Raw genomic sequence first — 20121 nt, forward strand, 5'->3', positions numbered from 1 at the left:
GACTAAACTGATTAATTGTATGCTGCCTGATTGGTAATTTTTCTTGTTAATTTAGTAGAGGTTTTTGTTTTGTTTTTTAAACTCAACAAAACTGTATGGACTGTTTTAACCCTGCCACTCTCTGTAAAAGGCATATTTCATCCTTACTATAATTTCTCACTTAGTTTCACACGGCAGCAAAGTAATTAACCAAACTCCTTCACTGGAAGTGGGAATGGTCTTCTAAGAAAAGAAGATGCAAAAGCTCTATCCCTAATGCTCATGAGGGTGAAAAATTATTAGTTGCTAAATTACTATGATATGGATTGTTAGAGACTATCAGAAACATGCAGCAATAATTGGTTTTTAGTCTCAATAGACTGCTTGCATTCACAGTGTAAGGAAATGTAACCCTAGTCTGTTGTTCTGTTTAATACATGCATTTATATTAATAACATGTCAATACATTACTTAAAAATGTTGAACTACATTCAGTCAAAGATTGACAATGTGTATATGTTGAAGCCAAATCCATTCAGCATCTAGTTAGATCCTACCTAAGTCTGACAACTTTTTATGTAAATATTGTCAAGCACATCCTTAGCCCCAGATCATTAAAAATAGAACAGCTTGCTTTCTGACCTCTGACTTATTAGCTATGGCTATTATGTGCTTTTAGTTTAGGAACAAAATATTTCCACCACTGTCTTGGTGGCACGACTCTCTGATCACCTGTGACTTACTCCAAAATGTAGTTGTACCACATAGTGTGAAATTGGAAAATCTGTTCTGTGTGTGTTCTAATGGATGTAACGGTCATTAAGTATATGAGTCTTCTGACGTTGTAATCAGATGTGATTCAGTCTGTTAAATATCCATGAAGCAACATCTGCTTCACAGAGTGACCTTCTGCTAAAGAATACTTAGCATCTATTAGCAGATCATAGTGCAGAGCTGCCTTATTTGAAATGCAGTAAACTAGAGTAGTCTACTGCTGTTTAGCAACTAGCTTGTAATAATTTATTGCAGTTAAATAAAGCTTAAAAAAAATCCATTAAATAATTATAGGGATTATATGCATTTCGAAAACCTTTGTGTTCTACTGAAATTACCCATTTAATTTCAGGGTTGGTTTGTTAAAAAAAGCTGAAATCTAAAGGCACATTAGGGGATCTGTCAGATGCTGTTTTCTGTAGGTGTTAATAAAATCAGATAAAAAAACCTGAAACAAATTAAAACCAAAAGCAATTTTCCCATCTGTTGTATATTAATTAGAACTTTGTGTATCAAGGGTAAACTTGCTCTTAGAGAATGTCACTGAATGCCTTCTAATAGAATAATATGCAAATATATTTTAGATGATGGGATTATATTCAGTTTCTCATTCTGCTTTGATTGTAGCAAAAGCCAGGGTGATGTATAACAAACCTCAATTTTCTTTCTTCCCAGAGCAACCGCCAAATAACCAAGGCCAGTCGACCCTGCAACCTTTGCCACCTTCTCACAAGCAGCATTCTGCACAGCATCATCCATCTATCACCTCCCTTAACAGAAACTCATTGACAAATAGGAGGAATCAGAGTCCGGCCCCGCCGGCTGCTTTGCCCGCCGAGCTGCAAACCACACCCGAGTCGGTCCAGCTGCAGGACAGCTGGGTCCTTGGCAGTAATGTGCCACTGGAAAGCAGGTAACCATTTAGGGACCTATAAGAGTGTAGAATTTATAATGAAAACACTTAACTAAAAGAGAAATAACCAGCCAGTTGTATTTCCTCTTATTCAATCAACAAAATTAAAAGTTGTGAAATGTAAACAATAAATGTAGCTATTTTTGTTACTGCCTCTCTCTCCAAAACCCACATTGTGAGTGACTTTTCACAAGACTGTTTTCTTTTGCCATGTTTATCACCTCATGACTGGACTTTGGGGATATCTTAATTTTGTGGACAATTATTTCCTCCTGTGTTTATAATCCTTATTGGTTATGATTATTGTGAACTTGTTGCTCACCCTTGTTTGCCAGACATATATGAGCCAAACCAATGCTGCTGTACAGATCAGCTCATCAGGGAAGGGGCTTTCATAGTGTTTTTTCAGCACTCTAGTCCTTGCCCCTTTGACAAGACCCTAAGCAGTTGGGGTGGTTCCAAGCTTTATGGTTTGGTGGGCCAAGAGCACTCATTTTCTCATTACATACTACGTAGTTTGTCTCTCTTGTTTACCACTGTTTATCATTTTGCAAGAGCAAATAAAATGGACAGATCATTCTGTTTTAGTTAAAGATTTATATGTAAAGATTTTTGTAGGATTTATTAGCATAAAGCTAAATTTTCCTTCAGTATTAATTAACACTCACTGAACAGTCAATCAGCACTAATTCACTATTGTCAGTTAGAAATTTTTTTATTAAAGAGAAAAGAAGTTTTCCAATTGAGTCATCAAACTGAATATGCATAATTGGCAATAATTGTTTTGACAAATATTTATGAAATATATGTCAAGTTCATTCTTTGAAACCTTTTCCATTATATATGTATAATAGACTGAACAATACTCAAATCAGATTTTGACTCATTTAAAACATATGACCTACAGCTAGACACTACAGTAGGAAGCTTTGTCATTCCAGGGGTTTCAGACAATAGGTTCAAATCTCCCTTTCCAACCATTTTTTGGGAATAAAACAAGACTCGGCTACTCCATTTCTTACCTTTCTTAAAAACTACTGTGTATTTTTTTATGATATGCAGTCACTGTGGGATAGGATTACACTGTTCGCATTATTTATTAACCATATTAAGAAACAATCCACTTACAGAATAAGTGAATGGGTTCTGGGGAAGAGCTCACTGCTAAGATATTCAGCCTTTTCAGGACAGCCTGTGAATCTGCAGTATATTTATGTTATTCTTGATGCTTGCTTTTATTGCCCAGGGTTGGCAAAGGAGAAAAACAGACATCTATTTTTCACTGTGTGTGTAAAAAGGAGATCTACATTTTAAACTAGGATGCCTTTCCCAAACTGGATGGAATATTTTTGCAAAGTACACTTGTCACATCTTTTAAATGTTGCTAATCTTAACATCTGACAGTGTTTGAACATCCAGTTCCTGAACCCTTGAATATGAGCTGAAATGTGAAAATCTCACATTGTAACCAACACAATCCTACTGTAGTTTCTCTAATAGTCTCACTTGGTTGGAACTCTTGAGGTGAAGAACGAGTCTTATTTGTCATTGATTTTTCCTTTTTTAGTTAAGATCCCCTATAGAGTGTGATTCTCAGGCTCAATTTCAACTATATTAAAAACTTTATCTGGGTTAGGTCTCTGCCTTTATCTGTTTCTCTATATAGTGATTTGTTTCATCTCTAGCAATTATTTTAGCTTATGCCCATATTCAGCTTTTTTTACCTAACTTAGATGTCCTGCAATTTTTCCACAACTGTCATTTAAAGACAGAAAATGTGAAAGTCAGTTGTATGTAGATAACCATTCTTCTATCTCTTTAGGCACAGGTTGGTGATGACTGATCAGTGAATGATATATGACTCACTCCTGTGAATAGCTCAGTAGTGTGTAGGCTGCTTTTGTGTATATGTGCATGAGAAAGCAAAGTATGTGGAAAGGGCTTTTAGCATCCATCCTTTTGGAGACGTCCTCATTTTGATTTTGGAAGTGGAATTCTAGATATATATTGTATAAAGTTGGATGCAGTTTTATATTTAATAGAATATTTGTTGTTTTGCTATTTCTATCTTCTGTCAATATTTGTAGTGTAAAACACTGCTGTTAGTAAATGTTTAAACTGTGAGGTAACTGGTCAATAACATGCAGCAGGGATTCCTGGCCTTTTTATATAAAGGATTCTCTTTCCTTAAAGTTTTATGAGGACTTAAAACCAAACCTTCCATTACATGAGTACCTCCTTTCATCTCTCCGTATCCCCTTTATATGATAGTGAGGTTACTGAGAGTAAGCAACAAATAACTTTCTTCTGATGGGAGTAAATAAAATCTTTTTTTTTCTTTTAACCTCTGATTTCCTGCCCCCTGCATGAATTCTTTTTGGGTCATTTGATAGCCTGGACTATTTGCCTCTTCCCCATCTCCTCCTGTGAGTATGGTCAGCTGTAGGAGCAATATACCTGCTGGGAAAATCAAAATAAGATCAATATAATAACAACTTTTGAAAGAATGTAGTAGCCAAGCTGTACAAAGTAACTCTCCATTTTTGGCCTTTGAACTCCTGTTTGGGAAGCCTAAATCTAAAGAAATTGTGCAGATAATTAACTGCATGCCTCTCATTATAAATATGGGTTAAATAGCTTAGTAGTTACTTATTAGGTGTTAATAAAATGGTTCATTTGTAGTCATTTAATAAAATATTTATTAACATCCTACTCTGTGTGAATATCTTCTTGAGTATTGATATCTCATTCGTTATATTTCCATAGCTTTTACCTTGTATCTTGGTAAATGCTTTGCAAATTATTAATGTATGAAATTGCATATTGAATTACTTCTTCCTTAATACTTATTGTCTTTTAAATATCTAAACGTACTAAACCTCTTTAAAGCAAGGTCACTTGATTATGTGTCTTAGGGTATGTCTATACTACCCGCCAGATTGGCGGGCAACAGTCAATCCAGTGGGGGGGTCGATTTATCGCGTCTAGTCTAGACGTGATAAATCAACCCCCGAGCACTCTCCCATTGACTCCTGTACTCCACCGCCACAAGAGGCACAGGCAGAGTCGATGAAGGAGTGGCAGCAGTCAACTCACCACAGTGAAGATACCACGGTGAGTAGATCTAAGTACGTCGACTTCAGCTACGTTATTCACGTAGCTGAAGTTGCATAACTTAGATCGATTTCCCCCCCACACACACACACTGGTGCAGACCAGGCCTTAGAGAAATATACAAGGCAGAATAAGGTAAATTTAAATTTACATCTCTCATGAAAGCAAAATTAACTCTTGTCTCAGTAAATTTTCCCAGCACTACTTGGGAATTTTAAACAGTAATCTGAATCCATGTTTGTGGAAAAATTCCCCTGCTCCACTTTTGAAATGTAGCTCTTAGAAAATTATAATTTTATCTAACATCTATATTAAGGTATGTGTGAGTCAAAAAAGAACATCTTTGACTCATGATTAGTTGAATTTGCTATATGAGGTGTTTAATTTGTCAGAGAAGGTGGAATTATATTTTGTATAATGGACTGTGAACTATGTTGTCAGCATTCAGGCAGGCCAAAAAACTAAACACAATCTTTATAGTTGTATGTTAATACTGTATTGTCTTTTCTCAGGCTTCAACCATAATTAAAAATAAAATAGGTGGGAACATTACACTGTTTTAAATTAATTATCTGCTAATTTTATTGTGGAGAAGAAAAAGAAAATTGTTGCAGAAATAATTGACTGGCAAATATTTCAACACCTTTGAAGCATTTAATTAAAGCACTAACAGTCTAAAAGGCGGCAGTGCAAAAAATTGCATAGATTTGTCATTTCCAAATCAGTCAGCAAACTAGACCAAGACTTCTTTTAAGAATATGAAAGTTTTAGGAACTGTTCTAAATGTTCATCTAAATGATGAAGCATTTCTGCTACTAGACAAGAATGTGTTTTTATTGGGATGATTTCCAGTTAAACTAGTGTCTTTAATATTGATTAAGACACTGAGAAACAGTGTATTAATCATTTGTAGGGAAGCCTTAAGTTAATTTGTATAAAAGCTTCCAAAAGAGCTTCAGAGAAAAGGAGTTAAGTCTCTAAAAGCAGATAGTTTATGGACTTGTCCAATAATACAACGTCCACTTCAGTCAAATTCAAGGTCTCTTCAGTCAGCTTCCCAGTTCTTCTCATGTGAACTTGATCAAATTGGATAAGCTGTATTCATGTTTTACCTCTATTTACATAATTTTAATAAGTAAAGTTGCATTCAGTGATCTTTAAAAAGTACAGTCTCCTCAATTTGAAAACTTTCAATCTAATTTACTGTTTTTGTATCTTATCTCTGTATGTAGAAAATTAGGAAATCAAGCAGTTCTTGCAAATGGTCATGACAGCCTTATAGAGATGGATGTGTTTACTCCAACATGCCACGATAACAGTTATGGGGATGGGTAGGTGACTCTAAGTGTTTATATGATGCTAGCTGCTGACACAGAATGAAAGATGTGACTTCAAAATCTGATTAAATTGTCCAAATAACATTTGGGATGATCTCTCCTATCTTCTGGTTCAGTTTTTAAAATTACATTTGAAGTTACTGTAGTTTTTATTATTGTAAAAATAAAAGCACATCAAACTTTGAATGCCATATTTTGTGAGCTTATATTTAAGAAAACAAGTATCTGATGGAAACTGAGTACACAGCTTCCAGAATCAGGTCATTAATCTATAAGCATGGGCGGCTCTATGTATTTTGCCGCCCCAAGCACGGCAGTCAGGTGGCTTTTGGTGGCATGCCTGCAGGAGGTCCGCCGGTCCCACGCCTTCGGCATACCCACTGCTGAATTGCCACCAAAGCCGCGGGACCGGGCGGACCTCCCGCAGGCATGCCGCCGAAGACAGCCTGACTGCCGCCCTCACGGCGACCGGCAGGCTGCCCCCCACGGCTTGCCGCCCCAGGCATGCCCTTGGTGCGCTGGTGCCTGGAGCCGCCCCTGTCTATAAGATATTTACGATTCAGCTGCTTTTTATTAAATAAATATTATGAAATGTTATTGCAATAAAACCACAGATCAAAGAGAAAGAACCTCCAATATTAAAAATTACATTTTTAATTTTTGCATTAACTTTTTAAAGCATCCAATGTAAAATCTGAGCATCTAATAAATATGTCTGGTAATAGAGAATTCCACATAGGTAAAAATTTTAAAGTAAATATTTCAATAAATTTCTAAATATTTTTTCTCTATACAACTTTTCCATATGTATTTAAGTTTTTATATTAATATATTATATTACATATCTTCTATTTGGACTACATTTCTGCAGTCCTGACATTTTATTGCCACATAATGCAGTATATTTAGATTCAAACCCCATAAAGGAAATAACTGAGAAAGGAACAAAGCTTCTAAGAATACAATGCTACTTGATAGTACAAAATGGTGAATTTCAGAAGTAAACTATTCATCATAAATCTGTTCTATTGGCTGTTTGTTAATGATATGGTTAAAATAAAAGCTAATATGTCCAAATTTTGACACCCTCACTCATGTTGCTTATCTTACTCTAAGAACAGTACAATTGAAATCAGTGATGCTACAAAACATAAGACCCGAATAAGGGGATCAGTATCTAATCCTCAATAACTAGTTGATATAAAAATATTCCACTATAAGTGAATCTACTTCAACTTTCAACAGCTAACTTTCAACTGTACTAACTTTCCAGTTAGTCGAAGATTAACATCAATATGATAGTTTTGTATTAAATTTATCTAATTAATTTTAATCAAAATTGAAGAGATTACAAAAAGCCACCGTAAATTCTTAAGGTTTTTCTGGTTTTTTAAACTAAACATGTAAGTATACTTTAATAAATAAAAAGGAATAACTGTTTTTTCCTCTAGGGATCATGCACCACACAATGCTCATTCAGATAAGTATCTGCTAACTAGCAGACTTAATAGAAACATACAGATTCATATTACATATGTTTGTAATGCGCAGCCCAAATGTATATATTTTGGCAAATGGAGCTACATTATGTGAAATTACTGTTAGCTGATACTAATTCAGGTAACACAGCAATAAAATGTATCTTGTTTGTAAGCTTTTCATTTTTAAAATGACTATAGCAGGGATCACCTCCTGGTGTGAAAGTTGTCCAAAGATGATAACACATCAGTTCAAAAGCATAATAGATTTGAGAATACAGTATGCTATCAGCATGTAGATGCAATTTATCAACCACACTAACACACTGTGTCACAGCTAGAATCATTTTATATTTGTTCTTTTGTTTTCATGTTGTGTGTATTATTTACATTATAATATGCTGTTTCTTAAGGATTGCTTAATTTTGCTATTTTTTATTTGCCCGGTGAAGAGCATATTAATATACTGAATTTGAAATAATAAAAAAGACATTCTAAAGTAAGCTATAAGGATGCATATGCCTAGTCCTTAGCAATAGTACCTTATTTGACTTACAGAATGTGCACAGTTGATTAATTATTGTAAGACAGTTTGAAATTTCTAAGTGCATCTTATTGTTTTGTTTTGTTCAGTTTACTTTACCTTAGGGCACTATTCTAATCTCAGATATGTGAATATATACCACTACATATTTTGTAAAATAAATTGGTTTTGTGTGAAAGGCCTGTTCTCTCTCTTTAGCCTAATCTAATCTGATACCCTCACTATGAGTTATCGAGAATCAGAGGGGTAGCCGTGTTAGTCTGGATCTGTAAAAGCAACAAAGAATCCTGTGGCACCTTATAGACTAACAGACGTTTTGCAGCATGAGCTTTCGTGGGTGAATACCCACTTCTTCGGATGCAAGCCGAGTTATCGAAATCCCAAAATTTGAGTATCCAGAGAAGATTCAACATCAGTAAAATTAAACTGAGATTTCATAACAGTTTCCATTTTTATATGGACTCTTATTTATATAGTGTCTCGTAATTTTCTGAAACCTTCACCTTTTGGGTCAAAATGTCCCTGTTCTACCAAAAGTTGATTTTGTTTCTTTATTTTTGCATATGAAAGGAATAAGCTGGGAATTTCGCATTATTATAGGTTGGGATGGTAGCACTGCCTGTTATTGAGGTTGCCTGAAACTTCCTATTATAAGACCCTGTTCTCAGCTGATTGTAATTTTGCCAAAGTCTAATGGTTTGGGTTGAAACCTGACATGCTGGGTGTATACCTCAGGCCGATTTTTTTGGGGCGGGGCGATGCAGGGAGGGGTAATTTCAACTAAAATGATTCAGCCATTTCCAAGAGTGACACTAAGGGAAAATATTTTGTTTTGCCCATGTTAAAAAATTCTGGCAACCTTTTCTTTGAGATGCCATAGCAGTCCCATACTTTGGAGTAGGACTTGAAATTTCATTTTTGGGGGGAGGAGGGTAGTCTTTTGTCATCCCTGTTAAAATCCACGCAAATATGGGCATGTTATAAACCTCTGAAAAATCTCAGTTTTTACATGCTCAGTAAGGACTTGCTAGAGCTTTTTAGCTTAATTCCCTGAAGTTTCAACCTCCATTGAGCGTGGTCTACCCTGGGACTGAGCAGGACTTTCCATGCAATTCCCAGCTGTTCCATGCTGTGCTGAGTCTGGATCTGGGTACCAGAACTAGGCACCTGTCTCTACTATGTTCCCAGTGCCACCCACTGCTGGCATTCAGACAGCATGGAAAAGGAAGTCACATAAATAGAATGTGTAAGAGAAAAGAACTGGACCAAAACCTCAAGGAGATAAGGCTGGTAGCAGAGAAAGAAGGAAACTGGGACTGAAAGTTGCAAGAGGAGACTGGGACTATCTTGGGAAGGAGACTGGTAGCCAGCAGAATGGAAAGGGTTGGGCAATGAACCTGCGACTGGGACATGGTGAGTGGGTGGAGACAAAGATCAAATGAAAAACCAGAAGGAGAGACATGTACTGTTTCGGCAAGGAGAGTGGGACCTTGTGGGCAGAGAAAGGAGGTGAGGGAGATCAGACAGGGAGTCAGAGTGAGGAATGAGAACTAGAACTGTCCTGGCAAAGAGACTGAGAAAAGTAATGAGGGGAGGGGTATGAGACACTGAGATTGGACAAAGCATAGCTGGGGGAGACTGGGAAAGATGAAGCACATACACATAGTGATACAGTTTCTGAGTGTCTTGGATTTCTGATAAACACAGATACAGTATAGAATCTCATGCTAATATGTGGCAATATATTAATAATAAAACAAATGGTGGCCATTTAAAAATGTAATGAGTAAGGGAATCATTAAGAAGACACAAATTTCCGTTGTATAGAAGTAGTAGGCATTCAGATATTTAGTAAGCATTAGATAATGATCCCCTAAATATGGACATTATAGCTATTAGTAGTATCCATTCCCTTTTCAGTCTTTCTTTTTATAACAAAGTGAAACGAAATCAGTATAATCTAATAAAAGAAGAAAAACTAATATTGTAAAACTTGAAGTATAACATAAAAGCTCATGAGCAGTTTTAGTAAATAAATACTATTATCCAAAACAAATTAATGTCAGGATTTGCTTTATTTGTTTTGGTTGGTTGATTTGAAGGGAATCCCTGATGAATTATTAAAACTATCAGCTGCAGAAGCATAATGTTATAGTATTTTACTTTACCAACTTTTATGGCTATGATATAAAGACCCACAGTACACAGACCCACAATGTTACAGGTATGGACTATATGAAATAATATTGTGTTAAATACATAGAAGATCTTTCCCTTGTAGGGAAGGAAGAAATTATTTCTGTCAACAAAGGGCAGGTTGATGTCATACACAGTGAAACCCTTTACCATCTTTATTATTTTCTTCTTTGTCATAGTCCTTGCCATGAGCAGTGTTTTGGATAGTATCCAATAATCTTGCTGCTGCTATCTGATCCCAGAATGTATACTATTTCCCATCAAAAGTGGCTTTGAGTTTTGCTTGATAGGAAGCAGAAGCTTTAGTTTCTTTGCTCACAAAATTCTTTATTATTTTATTTGTTTTATTTTATTAGAATAGGCCCTTGTCCTAGCCAATGTAGCTGGCCCAAGATCTTGGAAAAATAGCAGTTTGGCCTTTTAAATTCTCTTTTTTTCATAGTACATACAGCAAGCAGAATTCTGCTACAGTCCTTCAAAATAGATAGCATTAAATTTAGGGTTGTCAAGCGATTAATTGCGCTGTTAAATAATAATAGAATACCATTTATTTAAATATTTTTTATATCTTTTACATTTTCAAGTATATCGATTTCAATTACAACACAATACAAAGTGTACAGTGTTCACTGTATATTTATTACAACTATTTGCACTGTAAAAATAAAAGAAATAGTATTTTTCAATTCACGTAATACAAGTACTGAAGTGCAATGTCTTTATCATGAAAGTTGAACTTAAAATGTAGAATTATGTACAAAAAATAGCTGCATTCAAAAATAAAACAATGTAAAACTTTAGGGCCTACAAGTCCACTCAGTCCTACTTTTTGTTCAGCCAATCGCTCAGACAAACAAGTTTGGTTACAATTTGCAGGAGATAATGCTGCCCACTTCTTGTTTACAATGTCACCTGAAAGTGAGAACAGGCTTTCACATGGCACTGTTGTAGCCAGCATCACATATTTATCTGCCAGATGCGCTAAAGATTCTTATGTCCCTTCATGCTTCAACCACCATTCCAGAGAACATGCGTCCATGCTGATGATGGGTTCTGCTCGATAATGATCCAAAGAAGAGTGGACTGACACACGTTCATTTTCATCATCTGAGTCAGATGCCAAATCTTACATTGATAACCTTCTTTGCGTTTTGTCAAATCAGCTGTGAAAAGAATGAGGAGTACTTGTGGCACGTTAGAGACTAACAAATTTATTTGGGCATAAGTTTTTGTGGGCTAAAACCCATGTCATCAGATGCATGCAGAGGCAAATACAGTAGGAAGATATAGATAGATAGATAGATATACAGAGAACATGAAAAAATTAGGGTTGCCATACCAACTCTAATGAGACTAATCAATTAAGGTGGGCTATTATCAGCAAGGGTAAAAAAAACTTTTGTAGTGATAATCAGGAAGTCCCATTTCAAACAGTTGACAAAAAGGTGTGAGTAACAGTAGGGGGAAAATTAGCATGGGGAAATAGGGGAAATAGTTTTTAGTTTGAGTAATGACCCATCCACTCCCAGTCTTTATTGAAGACTAATTTAATGGTGTCCAGTTTGCAAATTAATTCCAGTTCTGCAGTTTCTTGTTGGAGTCTGTTTTTGAAGGGTTTTTTAAGAATTGTGACTTTTAGGTCTGTAATTGAGTGTCCAGGGAGATTGAAATGTTGTCCGACTGGTTTTTGAATGTTATAAATCCTGACATCTGATTTGTGTCCATTTATTCTTTTGCGTAGATACTGTCTGGTTTGGCCAATATACATGGCAGAGGAGCATTGCTGGCACACGATGGCATATATCACATCGGTAGATGTGCAGGTGAATGAGCCCCTGATGGTATGGCTGATGTGATTAGGTCCTATGATGGTGTCCCTGAATAGATATGTGGACAGAGTTGGCAATGGGCTTTGTTGCAAGGATAGGTTCCTGGGTTAGTGTTTTTATTGTGTGGTGTGTGGTTGCTGGTGAGTATTTGCTTCAGGTTGAGGGGCTGTCTGTAAGCGAAGGCTGGCCTGTCTTCCAAGATCTATGAGAGTGAGGGATCCTCCTTCAGGATAGGTTGTAGATCCTTGATGATGTGCTGGAGAGGTCTTAATTGGGGGCTGAAGGTGATGCCTAATGGTGTTCTGTTACTTTCTTTGTTGGGCCTGTCCTGTAGTAGGTGACTTCTGGGTACTCTTCTGGCTCTGTCAATCTGTTTCTTCACTTATTCTTAAAATGAACATGTGTTAGGGCATCATCCAAGACTGCTATAACATGAAATATATGGCAGAATGTGGGTAAAACAGAACAGAAGACATACAATTCTTCCCCAAGGAGTTCAGTCACAAATTTAATTATTGCATTATTTTTTTAATGAGAATCATCAGTATGGAAGCATAGTCTCTGGAATGGTGGCCAGAGCATGAGGGGGCATACAAATGTTTAGCATATCTGGCACATAAATACCTTGCAACACCGGCAACAAAAGTGCCATACAAACGCCTGTTCTCACTTTCAGATGACATTGTAAATAAAAAGCAGGCAGTAGTATCTCTCATAAATGTAAACAAACTTGTTTCTCTTAGCGATTGGCTGAAGAAGGACTAGGACTTAGTGGACTTGTAGACGCTAAAGTTTTACATTGTTTTGTTTTTGAGGGCAGTTATTTTTTGTACATAACTCTACATTTGTAAGTTCAAATTTCATGATAAAGAGATTGCACTACAGTACTTGTTTTAGGTGAACTGAAAAATACTATTTCTTTTGTTTATCATTTTACAGTGCAAATATTTGTAATAAAAATAATATAAAATGAGCACTGTACGCTTTGTATTCAGTGTTGCAATAGAAATCAATATATTTGAAAATGTAGGAAAAGATCCAAAATATTAATTAAATTTCAATTGATATTCTATTGTTTAACAATGTGATTTATTTTTTTGAGTTAATCACATGAGTTAACTGTGATTAATCGACAGCCCAAATTAAAATGTTTCTTCCTAATATTGTAATACAGACATGAGTAATTATGCAGTAGGGTTTTATGTAGTGGATAGGATTTTCTTCAGTATCTAGGTTAAGAGTTTTTATTACAAGATTTTTGTAAAAAGAAAGCAGTTCTGAATCACTTTCCCTTTGATGAATGCCTACCACTTACTTTTCTGGATCTTACTTGGCTTGTTAAGTATTCTCGTTGATGGTGTGCACCATAAGTCCTTGAATGGTTTTGTAATCTGTTCCCGTAGTTCAGAAGATGCAATTTTCAATTAATTTGATCTTGCTGTCCAACTCCTGCACTTTTATCACATATTTTTTTCCATCCTGGCTTCCAAATTAGTAAATTTAGCTGAGGTTCCCTCTGTTTTGTTTTCCACAGAGTAAATGGCAGCACAGAGAATATCTTGGGATATTGTTGGGAGTGAAACCACTCCAGTATTCTTTGGACAAAAAACTGTCTAGAAATGTCAGCAGGTACAGCCAATCACATGATGCTGAGAGATGCCATAGGTTCAATTTTTTTTTATTTTACTTTTATTCATATGTTCATATCTCCAGATTCAGCATCTCTGAAGATTTCGATGACATATTTATTTTTTCTTTCAGTCATTCAGTGAAAGAAACTTTAAAAAGTGGCTGCTATTGATAAAATAATCAGGAACACCCACCTACTTCTCAGCTGCCAACTCAGTCTTTGCCCCCAAGAGTTTGTTTTCATAAAATAACAACCTATTTAAAATACAGTAGAGCTGTGACAAATCTGTGTTTTGGAATTGCTGGATACTAAAAACTTGAGCCCCTAAAATGATCAAATATCAGCTAAATTTTTTAATAGAAATATATTTTACATCATGATAAAAATTGAGAGTTTTTACTTTAAAAAGTGAATTGATTCATTTAATTAAACACTGGATAGCATTACTTTGAGAAGTGCCAATGTTTTTTATTAGAATTCTGCAGTCTACAAGTTTTTAATAAAATATTTAAATTGTCACTTGCATGCAAATCAAGTAAGTGCCTGTAAGATAATCAATTTTTAAATGAAGATCTGCAAATATAGATAAGATAAGCTTTCTGTGAGATGAGACAGACTATAATTTACCATTTAAGTCAACGCCTGGTGAAGTACCACATACACAGTTTAGTCTTTAGAAATTAATTGCTCAGATACCTTTCTGATGAACATGCTATAAAAGCGTAGGCATGTGGGTAAAATCAATTGTGAGCAAATTATATTCCGAGAGCACAAGACTTTCCACACTATCTGGAAACAGCCTGGATTTGTTGTCAGACATAGCATCCTTCTGAACATCTCATAGGAAACGCTAGTTAGCAAGGGGTCAGAGGAATGAAACAGGTGTACAAGACATGGAAGTCTGAAAGTGTTATACTTTCAATATTTAACATTTTGAGTTAATACCCCTGGAGAGGCTGCAATGACATTTACCTAGTAACTCCACTCATCAGAAATAGAGAGTTCCAAACATATTTCCTTCACCAAGATTTGTTTCTTTTGTCTTTATTTCACCTCTTTTGGTATTTTTTGCCTGACACTCTTCAGCCAGCCTCTGTGTGTGGCCACTCTGGTATTGTACTGATGTGATTTAGAGCAGAAGGGGAAAGAGCTTAAAGTGAGAAGCCACACTGTGTGCTACCTCAGACTCCACAGTGCTGAACTATCAAATACAAAAGACAGAATTTTCTTTTATTTCCTTGATGCCTGAGGTAGACTAACAGAGCCTTGAGAGCTGGCACCATCACAGATATCCAGGCGTTTCCCAAATTTATCAGTGAGATTAACTCCTCCAAGGGCTTAAGTATTTGGATCAGAGTCTCTGCTAGGCTCTGCTGTACCAGCACCTCAGCTTTCACTTTTTCTGAGAAGAAAGTGATCAGAGCCTGATTTTTCTCTACCAAGCTTTTGTAGGATAGAATATATGGAGTCCAATTTGAAAGCTTGTTAAGACCCATTTCCATTTGCAGTCTTTGGAGCCCAGAAGCAGCACCAGAAGAATGCTTAAAATGGGAGATCAGTCCAGCCAAACCAACTGCACGTTTTGCATGGAAGTTTGTTTTAAAAACAGTATTATTAGTATAATGCTATTGAATGTGCTTTGGCCACCCAAAGCGGCCTATATTAACATAAAAAGAATCTTTGTCCATGTTTGTCATTCAGCACAAAAAACGGCCATACTGGGTCAGACCGATGGTCCATCTAGCCCAGTATCCTGTCTTCTGACAATGACCAATGCCAGGTGCCCCAGAGGAAATGAACAGAACAGAGCAATTGTCAAGTGATCTATCTCCCTGTCGCCCACTCCCAGCTTCTGGCAAACAGACACTAAGGACGCTCACATCGTGGTGTTGCATCCCTGACCATCCTGGAGAATAGCCATTGATGGACCTATCCTCCATGAACTTAACTAGTTCTTTTTTTGAACCCTGTTATAGTTTTGGCCTTCACAACATTACCTGTCAATGAGTTCCACAGGTTGACTGTGCGTTGTGTGCAGAAATATTGCCTTTAGTTTGTTTTAAACCTGCTGCCTGTTAATTTTATTGGGTGACCCCTAGTTCTTATCTTATGCAAAGGAGCAAATAACACTTCCTTATTTACTTTCTCCACACCAGTCATGATTTTATAGACTTCAATCATATCTCCCCTTAGCCATCTCTTTTCCAGGCTGAAAAGTCCAAGTCTTTTTAGTCTCTCCTCGTATGGAAGCTGTTCTCTATCCCTAATCATTTTTGTTGCCCTTCTCCATACCTTTCCCAATTCTAATATATCTTTATTAAGATTGGGCGACCAGATCTGCACACAATATTTAAGATGGGGGTATACCTAGAGGCATTATGATTTTCTGTCTTATTATCTATCCCTTCCCTAATAATTCTGTTAGCTTTTTCACTGCCATTGCTTATTGAGCAGATGTTTTCAGAGAACTATCCACAGTTACTTCAAGATCTCTTTCCTGAGTGGTCATTTTGTATGCATTGCTGGGATTATGTTTCCAATGTGCATTACTTTGCGTTTGTCAACACTGAATTTCATCTGCCATTTTGTTGCCAGTAACTCAGTTTTGTGAGATCCCTTTGTAACTCTTTACAGTCTGCTTTGGACTTAACTATCTTGAGTAATTTTGTATCATCTGCAAATGTTGCCACCTCACTATTTACCCCTTTTTCCAGATCATTTATGAATATGTTGAACAGCAATGGTCCCAGTACAGACCCCTGGGGGACACCACTATTTACCTCTCTCTATTCTGAAAACTCTACCATATATTCCTACCATTTGTTTCCTATCTTTTAACCAGTTACAGATCAATGACTGCTTAGTTTGCTTAAGAACCTTTGGTCAGGGACCTTGTCAAAGACTTTCGGAAAGTCTAAGTATACAGTATCCACTGGGTCACCATTGTCCACATTTGTTGACCCCTTCAAAGAATTTTAATAGATTGATGTGGCAAGATGTCCTTTTACAAAAACCGTGTTGATTCTTCGCCAACAAATTGTGTTCATCTATGTGTCTGATCATTCTGTTCTTTACTATAGTTTCAACAATTTGCTTGATACTGAAGTTAGGCTTACCAGCCTGTCATTGCCAAGCCTTTTTTAAAAATAGCTATCCTCCAGTCATCTGGTACAGAAGCTGATTTAAATTATGGGTTATATACCACAGTTAATAGTTCTGCAATTTCATATTTGAATTCCTTCAGAATTCTTGGGTGAATAGCATCTAGTCCTGGTGACTTATTACTGTTTAATTTATCAATGTGTTCCAAAACTTCCTGTAATGACACCTCAATCTGAGACAGTTCATTAGACTTGTCACCTAAAAAGAATGGCTCAGGTGTGAAGAATGATGCAAAGAATTCATTTAGCTTCTCTGGAATGAGTTTATCATCTTTGAGTGCTCCTTTAGCACCTCGATCGACCAATGGCTCCACTGAATGTTTAGGAGGCTTCCTGCTTCTGATGTACTAAAAAAATGTTGCTGTTAGTTTTTGAGTCTTTGGCTAGTTGCTCTTCAAATTCTCTTTTGCCCTGCCTAATTATACTTTTACATTGACTTGCCAGAATTTATGCTCCTTTCTATTTTCCTCAGTAGGATTTAACTTCCAATTTTTAAAGAATGTCTTTTTGCTTCTAACCACTTATTTTACCTTGTTGTTTAATCATGGTGGCACTTTTTTGGTCCTCTTACTATGTTTTTTTAATTTGGAATATACAGTTAATTTGAGGCTTTATTCTGGTGTTTTTAAAAAGTTTCCATGCAGCTTGCAGGCATTTCACTTTTGGGACTGTACCTTTTAATTTCTGTTTAACTAGCTTCCTCATTTTTGTGTAGTTCCCGTTTCTGAAGTTAAATGCTATGAGGTGGTCTTCTTTGGTGTTCCCAGATCTGCTGTCATTAGCAATAGCCTTAATATTGTTTACAAGTGAAGTTCCTTATGCTGTATATTACCAGGAATCTTCTCAGGGGGAATATTTCAAAGAAGGGCAGCTGATGCCAAGGTTCTAATGGCCTACTGGTTTCCCACAGCACAAATCCTTCTCAAAGCACAAATTTTCCTGGTTATCAAGTGTCATTATTTCTCCCAGGGAGTAAAACAGCTGATTCATTCCTGATATAACTCCAATGTATCTTACTAAATTATAATTATATTATAACATAATTATTATAAATAATTGTATGGTTTGGCCACCCTCTGTTTCCTCCTCTGGTATGCACACACCTGTATACTTCTGTCTTGCTGTTGGTGTTTCTGGCAATAACAAAATTCTACACAGTGCTCCTTCTTAACCGAGTAGGTGAGGTTTTACAAGCTTCTTGAAGCCTCATTTGAACATGTTGCCTCAGAGCTCATGTAGAGAGGTATTCTCCCCAGAAATTTTAGTTAAAAAATGTAGTCAGCGTTAGCATGGTGATTGACTCATTGAGAGAGTCCTAAACATTGCTTTATTTTTTTCCTCTAATTCTGCCTACAACCTTTTTGGGCAGGCTTGCAAAACAATTTTGTACCTACCCAGTCCCCAAAATGAAACCAACTGCTGTTTCCATGATCACACCTTAGTAGGGTGATATCCACAAACATAAACTGAGGATTATGAAATGATTCTTCGGGCTACATCAAAATGATACTGCCTACATTTGTCAAAACTTGCTGTTTTCCCTGTATCACAGTTTCAAGGAAATTGAACCATTATCCTCCTTGTCCCTAGTCTGCTCCTGGGGTGCCTGGTCAGGTCTTAGGTCTTCAGCCATTATGGGTCTCTTGGCAAAGACCCTTGTCCCACTCCTGTCTGACTAGGATTTTTGGAAGGGCACAGCTCCCTGTCTTACACTACTGTAAAGACCAGTGCCTGTGCATTGCATTTTCTCCCAGGGCTACGAACAGTATATTGCCAGCAATTCCAGGTTATTACACAGCTCTTTCTAAGCAAGCACATTTGTTCTTAAGGTAAAAGCATTATAGAGAAAACATAATAAATATACCAGGAGTCATTCATCAGTCTTATGGAACTCTCTTAGGCCAAAGCATTCCCATTCTTTTGAAAGGATTTGGGAGCCGCGTTGGACAGAAGATACTGTTCATTTCCTGGGTCAGAAAGAAGGCCCTGGGTCTGTTCAAGCTCATCCTTTTATACCAAAAGCCCTTTCTTTGTCTCCTACTCTCTGGACCAATATATTTCACGACCCCAGGTGGTGCTTCTCTGGAGTTACTGACAGTCCCCAAGGTAATCACCCCCACTGTTTTTAGTTCCCAGAGGAACTCTGGTAATTCTCACCGATAGAGCAGAACACAGTCATACATGAAACCATACATAATTTTAACACAGGAGTATCCAAAGATACTGCATGGGGGTTCAATATCTGTCACACCCTGTATTTAGACTAAGATAGAGGTGATAGAGGTATCTGGAAAACATTGACTTTTTAATCCTGATCACTGTAGTATGTGACATAGTTTTATAACATAGGATTCAGATGAAAGAATGCCTGTCCACACGTGTCAGAGAATTTGGTAAGAACTATGCTAGCTACACTGCCTACATTATTGTAGTTAGTAAGGTTCTGGTTCCTCTGTGGATGGAGTGTGTATCACAAATATTTTCACTTGTACTTTAAAAATATGCTGTTTTTTCTGTGTAAGTGTTGTGCAATGTATTGGTTTCAAGAATTTATGTAGGTTGAAAAAAAAGTAAGATATTAAGGAAAAAAGGCAAACAGCTTTAAAGAGAACCAAAAATGTCTCTGCCTGTTCCATTTGTTTGTTTATTATTGTGTTTTAATATAGTCTTTTTCTTCCACAGGCATTTCTTATTCAAAACAGGAACAGGGACAACACCACTGTTCAGTACTGCAACACCAGGTTACACAATGGCATCTGGGTCAGTTTATTCCCCCCCTACTCGGCCACTACCTAGAAATACACTATCAAGAAGTGCTTTTAAATTCAAGAAGTCTTCAAAGTACTGTAGCTGGAAATGTACTGCACTCTGTGCTGTAGGAGTCTCAGTGCTACTGGCAATACTGCTATCCTACTTTATAGGTAAGTTCTAGTTTATATGATTATCATCACCATAAATCTGGATGTCTGTTTTGTTGGTTATATATGGACTATCCCCAACTGTACAATATAAAGCTTTATTTTTATCAGTGGTTTCTGGTAACAGTTTAAACCTTCAGAGCAATTTAATTGAAAGTCTCATTCTTTAGATAGGATCTAAAAAAATTAAGTACTTTGCAAGTATTTTTCAGCAAAATGTCAGTTGAAATACCTTTAAAAAAAAAGAC

At 36.5% G+C, this 20121-nt stretch overlaps 1 protein-coding gene across 1 annotated transcript in view; it reads left to right on the top strand.

Annotated features, from left to right (window-relative positions):
- The window catches only part of TENM3 (teneurin transmembrane protein 3), a 2204264-nt gene that overhangs the window by 2009343 nt on the left and 174800 nt on the right, over positions 1-20121 (top strand). Inside the window, exons 17-19 of the mRNA XM_039540233.1 lie at positions 1429-1666; positions 6013-6111; positions 19638-19876. Coding sequence (XP_039396167.1) covers positions 1429-1666; positions 6013-6111; positions 19638-19876 — 576 coding nt within the window. The remainder of the gene's footprint in view (positions 1-1428; positions 1667-6012; positions 6112-19637; positions 19877-20121) is intronic.

The sequence above is a fragment of the Mauremys reevesii genome, linkage group 5 (genome assembly GCF_016161935.1).
Source record: "Mauremys reevesii isolate NIE-2019 linkage group 5, ASM1616193v1, whole genome shotgun sequence".
Taxonomy (NCBI): domain Eukaryota; kingdom Metazoa; phylum Chordata; order Testudines; family Geoemydidae; genus Mauremys; species Mauremys reevesii.